This window comes from Sorex araneus, chromosome 2 (genome assembly GCF_027595985.1).
Source record: "Sorex araneus isolate mSorAra2 chromosome 2, mSorAra2.pri, whole genome shotgun sequence".
Taxonomy (NCBI): domain Eukaryota; kingdom Metazoa; phylum Chordata; class Mammalia; order Eulipotyphla; family Soricidae; genus Sorex; species Sorex araneus.
In genome coordinates this window covers 364,710,805-364,728,682 of record NC_073303.1, presented here as the reverse complement: position 1 = coordinate 364,728,682, position 17,878 = coordinate 364,710,805, and the positions used below count along the sequence as shown (strand labels likewise).

Sequence of the window (17,878 nt, the reverse complement as noted above, 5' to 3'; positions counted from 1 at the left end):
CAGAGCCAGCAGACCGTGTCACTGCCAGAACCTGAAGCAAAGCAGGAACAGTTGTGTATTATGCCCCATATATAACATTTCTAAAAGCTGGCACTTAAATATTCTCTCCAGAGCTTGAAACTTTTGTTGCAGTTACCCCCTTCAATGAACTGCCCCGAGTGGTTTTGTCCTGTTCAGATAAAAGAGAATTTTTTGCTCTTGATCACTGTTTCTAAATCTGAGACTGGGGGAAAATAAAATGCTTCCCACCCATTGCCCAGTTCACCTCATGGATTACATGGAAATGACATATTCTGCCTGGTGCCTGCATGTCTTCCCTAGTCTGTGTATTTCGTCTTTTTCAACTACACTCCTTTAAAGGTGCATTTGACACTGTACGAAACCTAAGAGGATGCTTAAACATTTGGCTGGGGAGACTTCTGATGTCTGTTTGGTTGGTTTCGGGGCCACACCCAGAAGTGCTGTCGGACTTACTTCCGACTCTGCTCTCAGGAATGACTCCTAGAAGATCTCGAGGAACCTGGTGGGGTGCCAGGGATGGAACCTCCCTGCTACACAACTGCCCCAAGCCCTGATGAGAACATGTTTAGAAAGCAATGACCATTATTTCAATTCTGCTTTAGAGCAGGGGTTGGGGTTCAGGATTGGAAACATCCGAAATACGGTGGTGGGAAATTAATGGTGATGGGATTGGTGTTCAAATATTAAACGTAATAAAATATTGTTAAACTACTTTATAAAATTAAAAAAAAATTAAAGACCAATGATCAGAAATTTTCCATCTAAGGGGCTGGAGAGATAGCATAGCGGGTAGGGCATTTGCCTTGCACGCGGCTGACCCGGGTTGATTCCCAGCATCCCATATGGTCCCCCGAGCACCGCCAGGAGTAATTCCTGAGTGCAGAGCCAGGAGTAACCCCTGTGCATCTCCAGGTGTGACCCCCACTCCCCCCACCCAAAAAATGAAATTTTCCATCTGAATTTTTTTTTCCTTCATAGAGATGATGTTTGAACTTCTAAGAGATTTAAAGAAAAAAAAAACCCACAATGACATCATTTCCCGCTTCGTCTCTGAAGGTAGGTTCTTACCAGTGTCCATCTGCCACACGTACACAGAGCCGTCCGAGCACCCCACAACCAGGTAGTCATCGGAGGGCCGCCACTTGATGACTTGGATGGGGAAGAGGTGGCGAGAGGCCAGCATGATGCACTTTTTCTCTCGTAAGCTCAGAAGCCCAACTGAGTGGTCACTGGCCACGGAACAGACACAGTGCTGCACTCTGGCCTGGAAAGAAGGACAAGCCGTAGGTGAGTGCGGCTCTCGTGAGAATAAAACACATCCTGCCCGCCCCCCCAGCTTAATCCCAATCTAGACATTCGTGACTGGGGGAAAAAAAAAAACACGATTTAGGAAGCCATGCCCCAAAGAGTCGTCTTTACGTTAAGTACCAAAGGCCCAGTTCATTCATCCCAACACTTTCCTCTTCTTAAATCCAAACGAATCCTTGGCGAGGATGGGAAAGACGCTTTGGAACATCTGCCCTTCGCATCTGAAGCCGGCCTGACTGAAAGGACGGCTACCTGTGAGCGGGCCGCGCGGGGGGAAATTGATCTGTGATTATGTGTTTCTCTCCACGGTGCGAATTTCCCTTTGTCGGCGCCCAGAGCTGCTCGGCCCTCAGCGGCCTTCCGTCTGCGACTGTCATTTAGACCCAAGCTCTCGCCGCTCATTGCTCAAAGACAATGCCCTCCTCGTCCCCCCCGCAACCATCATTTCCGAAGAGCCGTGGATGGTTCACATTATCTGGAGATGTGCTTCAGAGCGGCTGTCTGGAATGTCAGCGGGGGCTTCCCCTCAGCCCACACACAATAGCCAATTAAACATCCAGCTACTTATTTCCTGCTCATTTCGACTTTGGCCCTTCGATTCTTTTGGAGAGCAAGATAGAAGACGGATAGTCAAGCACAGGCAGGGAAGATTTTTCACTCGTTGACACAAAACTAAACCCACAACCTGGGAGATGCACAATGTAGGTCCTTAACATTTTGGCGACAATTTTGCAGCCATTTGAAACTTAACATCTTAGTGATTCAGATTATAGGCACCCAGTCCCACTGAACGAGGCTACACAGCCATCTGACACTATTGTAGACGGTGTGGCTGCTAATCAAGAAGGCGGCCCTCTGGAATAAATATAATAGTGGAAACACACACACACACACACACACACACACACACACACACACAAAGAGAGAGAGAGAGAAAGAGAGGCAGAGAGAGAAATATAATCCCCTCCGTAGAATCCAAAGGAAAAAATCTCTACAGCCTCACAGTTTCACCTCAAAGAACAGACTGTTTTCAGCTGAAGATGCTCTTGGTGCTGTTAGCTCATTGGTTGGTTCTCTAGTGACCGGAAACATTGATAGGCAGCAGATGGAAAAATAGAGGACGTGGATCAAATGCAAATGAAAGGTAACTGGAGTTGCTGATGCTACCCACAGGACTTCCAAGAAACTTGGGCGTGCCAATGTGAATAGAATTACCTCCACACAGAAACTAGAAGATGAGGCATCGTCGCGTTTTTCTGACTGGTGATCTTTTAAATCCATTTGTGAGGCCCACGCTTTGGGGAAATCTCCACCGAATGGGTTCCTTTTCTAACTGGGCTGCTGAGAAACTCAGGACTGAATTTCCAGCCCACCACAGTGCAGGGTCTAAGGCCGACAGTTCTGAATACGGACTCAGCGGGTCCCTCTGCCCTTTCCTCCCAACTTCTCTTGGCCGTAATGTAGCTTTATTTTGGTCTTACTGAATGTGTGCTTTTGTAAACAACTTATATCAATGTGTGAATGTAGCAGAGCATTAATAAAACCAAGGTTATAGATTTAACTGTTTACGTAGTTCATAACTCAGGTATTTTAGTCTTAGAAGGGAAAAAGAAAATTAAGTTCAAGGTTGGAGCGTGGTGCAATGTGGACTCTATGTCTCAAATCTGTGATGCTCTTGAGTCTATCCCAGGCACCACAGGAAAAAGAAAGAAAGAAAAGGCCAAAGAAATAATACATTGAGTAAGGTGTTTGACCAGGGCTCAATCCCCAGTACCACCTTCTGAATTTATGAATTCTGCCAGGAATAACTCCTGAGCACAGAGACAGGAGTAAACCCAAACACGATCAGATATACTCCCTAAAAATATGTGTGTGTGTGTGTGTGTATATATATATATATACATGTATATATATATATATATTAATGAAAGGAAAGGGAAGGAAACTAAGTTCAGAAAGACTGTGCTATAAACCTGTGTTGAAACATCATAGAGGGCGGGGCTGGAGCAATAGCACAGCGGGTGGGGCGTTTGCCTTGCACACAGACAATTTGGGTTCAATTCCCAGCATCCCATATGGTCCCCCAAGCACCACCAGGAGCAATTCCTGAGTGCAGAGCCAGGAGTAACCCCTGAGCATCGTCGGGTGTGACCCAAAAAGCAAAAAAAAAAAAAAAAGAAAAGGCATGACAGTGCCACATGGCCCAGAGGGCATGGGTGCAAGAACCACTACAAAATGCTTCGGAACCCACAGCTGCATATACGGGCGCTACAACCCAGTGTGTGTGACATCACCTCGCCCCCCCCCACCCACACACCATAAGCGAAAGCAGAGAAACAAATTATTTTACCCCAAATCACAGAGCATTCTCTTCAGCAAGTATTTGTTTAGCTCCGTGTTTCATGGACCCTGATAAGTTGAAAAACATAAAACACGTGTTCTTGCTTTAAAAAGACATATTACAGGCGAAGAGGCTTATGACATGGAAAAATTTGTTTTTACAATTAAGCAAAAAGCTGAAATAAAATAGCAAACTACCCCCCAAACAAAATCATTTTAACAGAGGCAGTGTTAGAATGAGAGGGTGAAAAAATACATCCAATGATGCCCTGATTTCCCACGATTTCACTCGACAGAAAAGAATCACCAGACATATACTGCTAATGGCAGGCAGTGGAGACCATGGATGTTTTGCATATCTGCAAATTATCATGAGTCCTGACTTCGTTTTTATCAAATATATTCATCATTCATTTCAGTCACACACACACACAGATGCTCACTACATTTATGATGACTGTTTTCTACCTCACGCCCCCATTCTGCCCTCAGGGGTCAGGTTGCTTCTCACAGAGGAGGAGACGGCACAAGGATCTCTCCTCTCTGCCTCCCTGACTGAAAGAAGGCTTCCTGACGGGCACTCCTTTTCACCTATTCCTGTCCCGTCACCAGACCTGGGTCAGCCACGCTCCCCTCACCTGTGGTCCTGATGCCGCCCCTTCCACAGACGCTCCCCTAAGGGGCACTGCGCTGGCCCCTCTCGGCTCCCCAAGTCCAGTCGTCTCACTCCTTGTCAAAGAGGAGGAAACTGAGATGGGAGTCAAAGGGGAGGGGCTGGTTTCCTCATCTGGATGGCCCCAACAATCAGAGGGGTTGGGGACCATCTTGTGGCGTGTGGGATGGCACTCGGGGCCTCTCACCCGTGGGTCTCCGACCACCTGAGCAAAGCAGCCCCCCTGGAGTTGCTCTTTTCTTCGACATTAGTTTGACCAATTTCCGTCACTGAGTTCGGTGTGCCTTAAAGTACAAGCTGTTGGTACCGGTGACACAAAATGACAGGCCCCGCTGAGGAACACCACCGCCCCCAGACACAAGGCGTTTCCAGCAGTGGGTGTCCCCCTGAGGAACCCCCCCAATCCACAATCGAGGAAAAACAAATAAAAAGATGAAGAGCTCTGCCTCGGGTGATCACGACGCTCTAGCACCAATAAAGAACACGCAGAGTGAATATCAAATAATAGCATGGCGTCTGCTCTTGGTATTACGGGAAATCATCCTGTGAAAAGAGAAAAGAAGAAGACCCGGGGTTCCCAAGAACTCTAGTTCCCTCGCTTTTCATCTCCGCTGATGTTTTGCTTCTGACTCACAGAATACATAGAGATGTAGTGAAGTATAGTTGTATAGTTGTCGTCTGCTCAGATGTTGCAGCAATGAGGAATATTGGCAAAGGATCAGTCCTAGCCTCAAAAAAAAAAAAAAAAGAAAAGAAAAGTCTAATCCGAAATAAAAATCCTATACCTGCCCCGAATAGGAAGAGAAGCAGAGCAGCATCTGAAGGGTTAACTTGAGCTTTACTGTAATGAGCAACAGTCTGAAAATAACCAAAATAATCAAGACTGAAAACAAACAAAAAAAGAAATCAATATTACTAAGTCCAAGAAAGCACAGTTATTAGAGGTACTTAACTCAGAAGAAAAGATGGTTCTCTGCGTTTTAAATATGGATTAAAATAAATCTAATTTTTCTTCTTTCAAGAAAATGCTAGTCTGAACTCGTGTGAAGAAATCTGGCTGAGTGGAAATGACCCAATACAGCAAAACCTCATTAATTTTGATTCTACTAATTAATTCTGAGTTGATGGCTACCTTTGCAGGCTGTGAGAAAACAAATTAATGGCAAAAACAAAGCAAATGTCTAGCCTGCTTAAATGCAAAAGGAAAAAAGACCATTCTCAAGCGCCACGCTGGTATTAATTTTAATTCAAACAATGAACAGAGTAATGATAAATAATTCTCAGCTATCTATTAAGTGAAAGCACTTAAAAGATTTGCTAAAACACAATTAATTAGGTTTCTTCTTATCTGTCCTTAAAATTGTTAAGGAAAGACTTCTTAAAGAATATTTTGAAACTCCTATTTCTCCTCGATTCAGACCCAGCTTGTCCACAAATGAGTTAAATTAACACAATTTCTTTATTCTTAAATTCCCGGTATCTGGGTTATGGAACATTAAGTTCGGCTACACTGGCTGAGCCTGTAATGTGATTCATTCTGTGCCACTTCACTTCCTTCCATTTCAACCTGGAAAAGTCACCTGTTCGTGACTGCAGATGAGGGTGCCGCATCGGATAATGCTGAAGACACAGCAACTGTGGAATTCAATAACGCGAGAAGTCAAAAATGGGAGCCTCATCTCTTTCCATTACTGGAAAAGCATCGAAGTTCCAAACCTTATGAACCATATATACATTTACTTAGAGAAAATGTACGATTACGCCGACTCCCTATGTACCTAGATAGATTAATCGATATAGATATACACGCGCATGTGTACATTTCTAGGCCAGTATATCATGTACACTGTAAAACATGCACAAAAACAGATTTTTAATTTTCAAAGCAGGACTCCATGTTGAAATCAATTTCAGATGAAGGGACACAATCTCCCTAAAATTACTTGGCCTTCTAAAGTTACTTGGCATTAGCATTTGCCACACATCTTCAGTGCCCATCCTGGGAGGCAGTGAATGACAGTGGACACTGGGCGCACATTCACTGGACGCACACACTGTGAGAGCAATGCTGACCCCTCCTACGAGGGGCAGGACCCCCATTTCACATGCTTCCCCTGTGTGTGATGTATGAATTAAGAGGTCCAGTCACCTTCATGTAAATGTTCAGATGCTCAATTTCTTAAGGTTTGGAGGGTGGGGTGGAAAGACACATGGAAGGTTGAACATTTTCTTCCCATAATCCAGGGAAGAATATCTCCTGGACCCCACGTTAGCAACCGTGGGTACCAAAGGACTTTACGGGACATCTCCATGAGCATCCTCTGAGAAGGTTTATTTTTCCAGGGCATGACTCGTCCATCATGGCTTGAAGCCCCTCTCCACGTGGCCAGTTCCTTATCGGTGAGAACTGAGTCAAATTTACGTTTCAAATACTGAGCTTGCTATGCCCGGGAAGCCAGACACACCAAGAATGTCCAAGGCTAACAAGAAGCAGGCAAAAGTTTAGCCAAGTAAAAAGACAATATTCAGGGGCTGGAGCGATAGCACAGCGGGTAGGGCGTTTGCCTTGCACGCGGCCAACCCGGGTTCGAATCCCAGCATCCCATATGGTCCCCTGAGCACCGCCAGGGATAATTCCTGAGTGCATGAGCCAGGAATGACCCCTGTGCATTGCCGGGTGTGACCCAAAAAGCAAAAATAAATAAATAAATAAATAAATAAATAAATAAATAAATAAAAAGACAATATTCATTTGGTCAATAAATAAATAAATAAAGATGCAACCCCTCCTGGTGAGAACAGAGAAGAAGATAATGAACTAAAAAGAAGAAATTCAGGTCCTGAGGCCAATTATTCTTTTCCAAAGAATTCTGATCCTAACCCAAGTTAGTCTCAGTCCCTCACTTGCCAGTAAATAACCCTCCCTGTGCATTAGTGTGGAGGAGCAGAATCTGACGGAGTCGGAATATACCACCTAGGTCATCCAGCCCGACCCTGAGCGTTTTACAAGACTTCACTTTAAACCATTCCCAGAAACCTCTTATGTAACCTGCTCCTAAGCATCTGCCATGAATTACAGAAATGAGAGACAGCTAGTTGACCCCATCCACAGGCTCTCGGGGGATGGCTCTGCTTTCCAGCCGTGCCTAGTATAAATTACCTATATTTTCCCTACTTTTGCTAATATGTTTTCAAAAACTATTTTTTTTTGCCCTGTCATTTCAGAAGCAATCTCTTAGCTGCCCCAAACATTTTTATCTCTTTGAATATTCTTTAAGTATAGAAACACTACTGTCTGCTTTTAAATATACTCATCATTAGACAAGCTATAAATGACCAGCATTTTTGCACTCATAAATCAATCCCACTATTCTCTTCAACATTATTTCTCGTACTTCCCAGAACTCTTTCTATGAAACATAAATATGCAGTTACGATGCATCATTTATTACTTTTAAATATCCTACCTGAAAGGCGGGGGAAGACTACAAATGTTGATATTTCCTTATTTTCAGAAAAATGGATCTAAAATAATTTTCCCCCAAATCCTTAGCCAATTAAAAAAAGATAGAAAGATGTTTTCTTAATTATGACTTTAGAAAATTGGGTCAGAGCGATAGTATAACCGGTAGGGTTCTTGCCATACATGCAGCCAACCTAGGTTTAAACTCCAGCATTCCATAAGGTCCCCTGAGCCCACCAGGAATAATCCCTGAGCACAGAGCAAGGAATAATCCCTGAGCACTGTCATATGTGGGCCCACAAAAAGACAAAATAAAACAATTATTTGGTACTCTACTTTAAAATATTTAATGTAGTCTTAAAATATTACTGTAATATTAACCATTGCATATAACTTACAAAATTCTAAAAGCTGTTTGTGAAATCCGGCCACCTTGAAGGCAGAGAAACGGCCTGGTGCCACATCTCCAAAAGAACAAGATACCACTGCGTCTTCCCAGTGGTAGACGGGCTGAGACCTCCAGGAATGGGGGTGGCAGACTCCCCTTTCTGCCCGAAGGCACAGCAGCCCATAGCCACACCCAACACACACTCAAACCTTATCCAAGTGCCAAACAGTTCCAGATCTAGAGCTCCTGGGCCACTCGGCCACATACCGGGTCACATGACACCTCCAACTTTCACAGCCCTGTCAGCCAGCGGGATCACAGCGAATCTGATGGGAAGTTGCACGGAGACACCAGGCTCAGAGAAAACAATGACAGACACCGACGCTCAGTTGGCACCAAGCAGCCCGGGAGACCCTCTGACAGCAGCTTCAGTGACAGTGGCTTCAGTGACACACGGTTAGATGCTCACAAATCGACTACCATGGATCTAAGGTTTCACGGCTCCCTTTGCCTTAGTGTTGTAACAAACACGACGAGGTAAATTTGACTGTGGCTGTAAGGGGGCAGGCTGGGAAATGGGGACGCTGGTGGGGGGAAGGGCACACTGGCGGAGGGACTGGTGGGGGCACATTTAATGCCTGAAACAGCTGTCTTATGTACAACTTGGTAAATAAAAGTTTAAACACTTGTTTCAAAAAATGAAGACCAAAAAAAAATCATTTATGAAATCTCTGTAAAGAAATAAATAAATCTTTTTTATGAAGAGAAACAACATTAGGGGCAGAAAATTAGTAGAGTGAACAGATTACTTGTCAGCCACACAGTCCATCGTAGTTCGATCCCTGGCATCCCCTTCGGTCCTCCAAGCCCCACCAGGAGTGATCCCTGAGCACAAAGCCAGGCATAAGCCCTGAGCACGGCTGTGTGAGACTCAAAAGAGAACAAACCCCAAAAGCACAGTTGCCCTCCTGACAAAGTCAAAGCAGGGAACAAGCCACGGGTCCGCCCATGAAACAGGCGACACAGGCTTTCTCGGGGCCAGAGAGAGCTCCAAGGCCTGAGTCAATAACGACCCCATCCCACCCCAGCACCTCATGGCCCCCAGGAGCACTGCTGGCCGGATGTGGCCCCGGTTCCCCAGCCTGAGCACTGAAATGTCCAGCCAACTTGCCTGAGAATCGCCAGCAGTGGCCCCAGGCCCCCTGAGCCCTGCCTGCTCCCATCTTCCCCAAATCACTTCAGTAAGGACAAGTTGAAACAACAACAACAAAAAAATCAATGCTATAATATAAACTGAAGATACATTATGTACAAATAACTATATCTACAAAATAATCACATGTGGGCCAGGGAGGCAGAACAGGGGTTAAGGCACTTGCCTGGCACTAGGAACAATCCTTCAGCACAGAACCAGGAGTACCCCTAAGCACAGCAAGGAGGGAAGGAAGCAAGAGAGGAAGGGAAGGAGGGAGGGAGGGAAGAAGAAAGGAAGGGAAGAAGAAAGGAAGGGAAAAAGAAAGGAAGGGAAAAAGAAAGGAAGGGAAAAAGAAAGGAGGGGAAGGATGGAGGGAGGGAAAGGAAGGGACGGAGGGAGAGAGGAGATTTAAAGGGTAGAAAGAATAAACTAATGAGTAGAGTTAACACAGTGATTCAATTAAAAAGTTTAAAAAATAAATAACTAATTAGAGTTAAAATTACCAAAAGACTCACTGTGGTTCTTGTATATAGAAGAGTAATAGATGGTCCTTTAATTTATAAGGGTGAGCCATGCACAATTTCTCAAAAAAAAAAAAAAATAGAAAGAGAGAGGTCTGGAAGGAGAGAACTTGAAATCTGAATCTGTTTCATTCTACCAAGTGGCATTTAAAGAGATAAAATACTTAAGTAGGCAGAAATATCTTTACTTTGGCAGATTAACAACGAGAACCGTCAAACCCGAGTAACAGCCTTTCTGCTTAAAGAGGCGACGGCACCGACTTGGTGGCAGCACGTGAGGGGGGCTGAGTTCAACCCCCAAGACCCCAACTGCCGCCCGCCGGCACATGCGTCCTGTGTCCCTAGACAAGCCACTGACCACGCCGGGCCTCCTTCCTGGGTCTGACGTGCAGACAGCAGTGACCAGGCTTCACGGAACCACCACCTGCACCAGATGGAACAATAATGGACGCCAAGAAATGGGCCTCGTGGTAAGTGCCATGCCTTTAAGAGGAGATCATATCTTTAGCGTTATCACGAGGACTCGCTATATACCATCAATTCTCTCTTCTCAAACGCAATCGTGTTTCTTTCCTGCAGGAGTTGCCAGTGCCTGGGTTTCCACCAGGAAGAAATCAGCACAATCGTTTCTTTGGAAAAGCGTCACATAATGGTCAGATCCCACTTGCTTTGCAAGAGAAAAAAAAAAGACTAGGAGGAGGCTTGGCATAAAATAGTGATGACGATGTTGTGAATTACAGGTATGTTTTTTAGAGGCCAAAACAGATTATCAAATCTGCAGATTCCAAAATCATGTAAAGATATTGGCCTTTTCCCCCTTGCTCACAGCCAGTGTCCAGAGTTACTGCTGAACCCCACCCCCAACTCCGGGGAGCACTCTCAGGCGTGAGCATGTGGAACATAGGACCTCAGAGGGCACTCCTGATGACTCCTAATGAATTCTGCTTGCTGGTTCTCACTCTATCTGAGGAGTCACTTGAGTCCGCTTGAGGGCCTCAACTGGCTGGTTCGGATCTTATCTCTAGCCTTAGACAAGGCCAACACTGCATTAACACACTTTGTGTGTTTGGCTGTCTTTGTTTTTGGTTTTTTTTTTTTTGGAGGGGGGGTGACACCTAGCAGTGCTCATGGGTTACTCCTGACTCCGCACTCAGGAATTACTCCTGGCAGACCCAGGGGAATCGGGGTGCCAGGGACCAAACCTGGGTCTGGGTCCATCACATGTGAAGCAAACGCCTTACCGGCTGTGCTATCACTCCAGGCCCTGCATTTCCATACTTCTGACATAGCCACAGAATCACTCCAAATATTTTTATTATAAACAAATTGGGTTCACAGAGACTTGTCCCTATTTCCCTAACAAAGATACGGGGGGGATCTGTGTACCTCTTACGCAGTAGAAATTGAACTGAAACATGCGTGCTGTGCTATCTTAGAAAGAATGCTGGCTTGCTTTTGCCTCTAGAGCAAAGGAAACACAGGAACATAACTTTCAGTGTCCATAAATGAGCATCGAAGATGCGCCACCCCTTCATTTATGTGAAAAGCAATAAAAGGGGTCAAATTTCCCCATTGACCCTCTGGAATCGTGCTGTCAACAGCTGTGCAAACGTAATACTCCGGCCCTTCTACAATCTACCCACAAACTTTCAGGAACCAGTGACACAGTTTCAATGGCTGTGTGAGCTGAAAACCCCAGCATCAAGAGAGGCACATTATCACGGAGCACAATTTCTAGGAAATTAAGGCCGAGTTGCTGTTGTCTGAAGCTTGTGTCTTGTAGGATAAAGAGATGTGACAGTGACCGGGCCTCATCCCTAATGAGTGCCATGACCACTGCAAGGAAACAAGGAAACGAAAAGTCACTCGTGACATGGGAACAAGGGACGCCTACAATCAAGTACTGAGTGCCAGGATGAAAGAACAGGTCACAAAGCCCAGGCGTGCCACCCGAATGAGAGCGGGTACATGGGCACCTCCACGTCCCAAGTGGCAGTGGCCTTCCAAGAGGCTGGGCAGCCTGCTAAGGCCCCTAGAGGGGCTGGGGAGCGGGTGCGGTGGGGAGGGGGCTCGCCTTCCGCATGACCAACCTGGCTCGATCCCCAGCACCACATACACATAGGCCTGCCAGGAGCGACCCTGAGCACCACGGGCCTGTCCTCCCCCACCCCTTCTGCCCTCCCCCCACCCAAAAGCTCAAGTCTTTCCAAGGTGAGGACACAGGCTCAGGCTTGTCCAGTGGCCCTTTACTTTAGCACCGCATGCTTCAGAAGAAAGTGTCTTTCCCCATTCTTTGGAAGTCTCACCAATGTCTTTATATATATATATATATATATATATATATATATATATATATATATATATACACACATTTTTTAAACTGTCTTGAAAACATTAGTGACTGGATCATAGTTAAAACTTGGAAACCTGGGGCCGCAGCAATAGCACAGTGGGCAGGGTGTTTGCCTTGCACGCGGCTGACCCGGGTTCAATTCCCAGCATCCCATAGGGTCCCCTGAGCACCGCCAGGGGTAGTTCCTGAGTGCAGAGCCAGGAGTGACCCCTGTGCATCGCCAGGTGTGACCCAAAAAGAAAAAAAAAAACAACTTGGAAACCTGGGGCCCGAAGCAATAGCACAACAGATTAGCAGGTAGGGTGTTTGCCTTGCACACAGCCAACCCGGGTTAGATATCCAGCTTCCCATAGGGTCCCCCAAGCACCGCCAGGAGTAATTCCTGAGCGCAGAGCCAGGAGTAACCCCTGAGCATTGACCCAAAACGCAAAACAAAATCAAACAAAACAAACAAACAAAAAACCCAAAAAACTTGGAAACACATTCTCAAGCTGCAGAGTGCCTGGAATCAGGCCACGGAAGGAAGAAAGGAGGGCACCATGCCCCGCCCCCCACTGCCTACGTAATAAAGTTGTTGATCAGTGGAGATTGAAAAAAAAGTGAACCTTAAAAAACAAAATTACAAGGAATTAAAATATAAACCAATTACAATGGTCAACCAATAACATCTTGCATAGTAATACAATTACACTTCAAAATAAGAAAGCAGTGGCCCGCACTCAGACCTACTCTACATACAGCTGTTACAAGCCAGGTACATCCGCCAGTCTTAACAGATTAAAATTAGGATAGGAACACGGTGAGGATAATATTAGTGCCCGTATAAATCAATTCTTTAGTTTCTGAGGCACAATCTGGTGAGAACTATTCCCAGGCCAATAAAAGCGCCATGCCCTTTTTACAGAGCAAGTCGGTAGGCAAGAATTTATGCTCCCAAATATCCCAGGTGTGTGGACACATTGAGCTACACTCATTTTTCACGTGGCTTCTTGTAGGCAAAAGAAAAAATATATATTTAATGCAGCATCCTAAAATTTCTGACAAAATGAAACAAACAATGAACTGCAGGATGATGTTCAAATGATGGCAATAAACTGACATGGAAAGCAGGGAGGGGGCGGGGGGGCTCAAAGGACAGCGCCTGCCTTGCACATGTGTCACATCCCCAGCACCGTCAAAATCAAACAAAAGCAAACCAAGAAAGATAATCCTGAGAAAAGACCTAACAACCTTGGGAAAAATCTGATACCATTTTTAAGAGGCAAAGGCTAGAAAATATCTGCACTTTCTACGACAATGCTCTATCTCATTCCCTATGTAATGCATCGTTTCCCTTGGGCCTCAGGCAGCAGTGCGCGGGGGGGGGGGGGGGGGGGCTGGGGGGGGACAAACCCGGCTCCCATGGGTGACACCTGTAGTCAGCTGTCAGAGTCATCTTCTCCGCCTGAGAATTTGTTTTGAAAAGGTATACCATTTTTTTTTTAATGTGAAAATGGTCATTAAAAAAATCTAAGGTAGGGCTGGAGTGATAGCACAGCGGGTAGAGTGTTTTCCTTGCACGTGGCCAACCGGGGTACAATTCCCAGCATCCCATATGATCCCCCAAGCACCACCAGGAGTAATTCCTGAGTGCAGAGCCAGGAATAACCCCTGAGCATCGCCCAGTGTGACCCAAAAAGAAAAAAGAAAAAAAAACAAGGTAAAATGTTAAAAAAAAAATAAAAGTATCAAGAAACATGTGCATTGTGAAAATTTTAGAGAAAAGAAAAAGATGCAGTTCTGCTTCCTGCTTTTGCTTAATTTGGATTCCCAGCATTTCTGTGTGTGGCTTCAGTAACGATGCCTAAAACTGCTTTCTCAAAGATACAACATTCAAATTAAATTAATAACAAAATATAAAATTTCAAAGGGTGAGATGAGAATTCATGTAAAAGCTGTAAGTACTTTTTCAGAAAGACTAATATAGCTCAAAAGGGAATTGCTGCATTACTCCTACTAGCTTTGAGCACTGGCCACACCACCACACATACTGTCGCATTCGTATGTGTGGTCTGTCCCTAAAAGCCAGGGGTATGGCCAAATGAAGGCACGAATTCGTATTTACTGATTACATGCACGTATTGCTGTTTTCACAGACCCATGTTGCCCCCTTCTGGACACTCTGGGATTATGCAACATTAAAGGGTGAGTAAAAAATGTAGTAGTCAAATATAATTTTTTTTTTAACTAATTCAATGGATTTAGTCTGCATGCACAGGAGGAACCTGATTGGGGTGTAAATAATTTATTTTAAAATGGTTATAAAAGTTCTGTTCCAAATAAAATTTGAAGCATCAAAAAGCTCCCGGAATCCATTCACCCGTGCCAGTGAAGAGGAAAATAAGTTTCTATTTACTGACTGCGAACATAACACGGCCTTTGAAGACATCACATTTTTTTTAAGCCCTTCCACACTGATTCCCCTCATCTAAAGGTAAAGCAGAATCTGCATTCGGTACTGACCTCTTAGTTTCAATACGTTTGCTCCCTATGCACATGTCATAATGAGTCTGTATGTCTAACATGTGTGTGGGTGGAGTCCTTTGTGTTGCCCCTACTGAGTCCACACCACAGGCTGCACTTCTCAACCCGGCCACCAGGGGAGCCACAAGGCAGGTTGGGGGACGGAGGGGCACCACATGCCCCTGGTAAACAGGCACGGGTGTCATTCCACGGGTGAGGACGGCTCTGTGACATGGATCTCACAGTGATTCCAGTTTTTAAAAAGAAAAAGAAAATAGTGGAATGAGGAAAAAAAAATAGCCTATTAGGTCACCTATATTACTTGCTGACACCCAGATCTTCATTCCAGTCAATCCTATCCAAGGATTTAAATTTTAGATTGCTAAGGGAAATGTTTTAAAACATTTTTTTAAATGTTTTTCAAGATGCTGGAGTGATAGCACAGTGGATAGGGCATTTGCCTTGCACGTGGCTGACCCGGGTTTGATTCCCAGCATCCCAAACGGTCCCCCAAGCACTGCCAGGAGTAATTCCTGAGTGCAGAACCAGGAGTACCCCAGTGCAATGCCAGGTGTGACCCAAAAAGCAAAAAAAAAAAAAAAAAGTTTTTCAAAATGTGCTCCTGGCAATTTTAAATGATGGGGGGGGGCGGGGAGAGTGCAATGGGGGATGCTAGTGGTGGGAAAGGTACGCTGGTGAAAGAAGGGGTGTTGGAATATTATATGACCGAAACCTGATGATGAACAACCTCCTAACCGTATCTCGTTGTGATTCAATTTTAAAAAATTACTAAAATAAAGTGATTCTCTTGAGGCCGGTGTTCGGCGCTCATGTGGCTCAGCGCTGGGGTAACGTGCCTCTCGGGGTTCAGCAGCCCCCACACTAGGGGTGGAAAATATCCAACAGACCTCGGGCGATGATGCGGCGTGGAAGCCCATATTCTGCAATGCAGGAGCCCTTTGCCCACCCTGAGCAGGATGTTAACTAGGCAGTCATTCACTTGTTAAGTTATCACACAAGGGACTTTCTCTTAGTCAGTACCTTTGACTGTCAAGAAAGCCCTTATTGTTAAGTCTACAATGAGTAAATCACCTCATTTTCCACGTACCAGACTTCCTGACTATGTCTCTCATGCTTGTATTGCCCACCGGGCACCACTGACCTGACCCGATTCTAGGATGGACCCAGTCAATATTCAGTAGGGTATGTATCTATTAGATATTTCACTTACTGCAACTCATTTCAAAATGCAGTTAACCCAGAATCATTTGCTTGTGTGCAACTCCTAGTTCACTAGGTCCGAGAATAATCAGAACTTTGTCTGAACATTATTATCGCTACTGTCAACTTTAAAATTGACAAGGCCCGGGGCTGGAGCGATAGCACAGCGGGTAGGGCGTTTGCCTTGCACACAGCCGACCCGGGTTTGAATCCCAGCATCCCATATGGTCCCCTGAGCACCGCCAGGAGTAATTCCTGAGTGCAGAGCCAGGAGTGACCCCTGAGCATCGCCAGGTGTGACCCAAAAAGAAAAAAAAAAATTGACAAGGCCTTTTATTCATTTGCTCCTCAGCTGTCTTTCAGGCATTCGGGGTTTCACTTATTTTCCATCTGACCACTTCCTCTCTCCACGCTACCGTGATCAAATCACGCTGAGGATCCAACTTACGCTGCAGTTTTCAGGCGGGACGAGAAGCTGAGTGATCTCACCCCCGTGCACACAGAAGATATGCTTCATTTCTCCGGAAAATATGTCCCAAATTATGACTGAAAAATCCACACCTCCAGACACCAGGTATCTCTGATCATAACGAGCTGAGACCTGATGAGGATATAGCAAACATGTGACTTTGTTCCGATGGCCACGGAGCGTCCTGTGCGGCGGCCAACCTGCGAATGAGGGTCCGGATTTAAAACGGAAAATTAACATCGGACAAAGGCTCGAAACCTAAAAGCAAACATGCAGCATCAGAACAGCGCGGAGCACAGTCACAGAAAAACGCTTCTAACTCTGTCTCCTACAAGCGCCTGGCAGGTGAGCAGCTCAGAGTCAGGCGTGCCGTGAAGGCAAAACTTATTGAAGGCATACAACACTCAGCGCAAAAGAAAGAACAGGAAAATACCACAGTAGTTGCTTTTCTATTGGCTATTAATAGAGTAGTCGATACTTTTCTATTAAGGTGGAATAAAACTTTTGGGTTGGGGGTATTTTGGGGGGAGGTACACTAAGTAAAATGAAGCAGGGTTTTGGGTTTTATTGGGGTGGGCACACGAGGTAAAATAAAATAGATCATTAAAGTTCATTCCACCGTGCTTTATCTTTGTGGTTTTTTTTAATGGGCTATCAGAAAATGACACGCTGCTTTATAAGGATGAAAAAAGTCATCGATATAATATTTTATAAACTAATAAGGTCTCGATAAACTGATATGAAATTTTATAAGCTATGGGTAGAACTAGCAATCAGAGGCAGCCGGCGTGGGTCTACGAGATCAAGTTGTCTGTTGCCACCTCTGCAGCCATCAGCCGGCTCTGGTGCGGGCACCGGGTGCTGCCTCCACTGCCCAGACCCCCACCCCCGACCCCCTGCGGGGAGGACGCAGCGCGCAGGCGCGGGGCGCGGCGGTACCTCGGCGGAGCATGTGCTCGCCCTGCAGCAGCTGCACGATGGCCGTCTGCGTGGCGGGCACGATGACGATGCTGCCGTCCTCCCGGCCGCACACCAGCCGGCCGTGCGCGGGGATGTACACGCTCGCCGTGACCTTCAGGGGCTCCTGGCTCGTGGGAATCACGCTCAGCTGGTCGATGATGCCCGCGGGCACCGGGCTGAGCTTGTCGAACGCCTCTTGCAAGCTGATGGAGGTGGTGACTTCCAGTTCCTTGGAGGCTGCGTCTTGGATGAAAGAGAGACATGCATGCAAGTGAAGAGCAGCAAGCGCATTCGAGGACGTGTGTGTGTGTGTGTGTGTGTGTGTGTGTGTGTGTGTGTGTGTGTGTGTGTGTGCTGGACTCGAGGACACGCCAAGCAATGGACGCATAGGCCGGGATTCTCAGAAGAAAATAACACCGGTGCATTATCAATGTATGCGGCGGTGCTTAGTACTTAGGATGTTA

General features: G+C 45.7%; 1 protein-coding gene across 1 annotated transcript in view; it reads right to left on the bottom strand.

Annotated features, from left to right (window-relative positions):
* WDR7 (WD repeat domain 7) overlaps positions 1-17,878 on the bottom strand; it is a 344,916-nt gene that overhangs the window by 276,721 nt on the left and 50,317 nt on the right. Inside the window, exons 11-13 of the mRNA XM_055125361.1 lie at positions 17,394-17,657; positions 16,434-16,654; positions 1,090-1,285 (exon numbers count right to left, since the gene is read on the bottom strand). Of these exons, the coding sequence (XP_054981336.1) occupies positions 1,090-1,285; positions 16,434-16,654; positions 17,394-17,657 (681 nt within the window). The remainder of the gene's footprint in view (positions 1-1,089; positions 1,286-16,433; positions 16,655-17,393; positions 17,658-17,878) is intronic.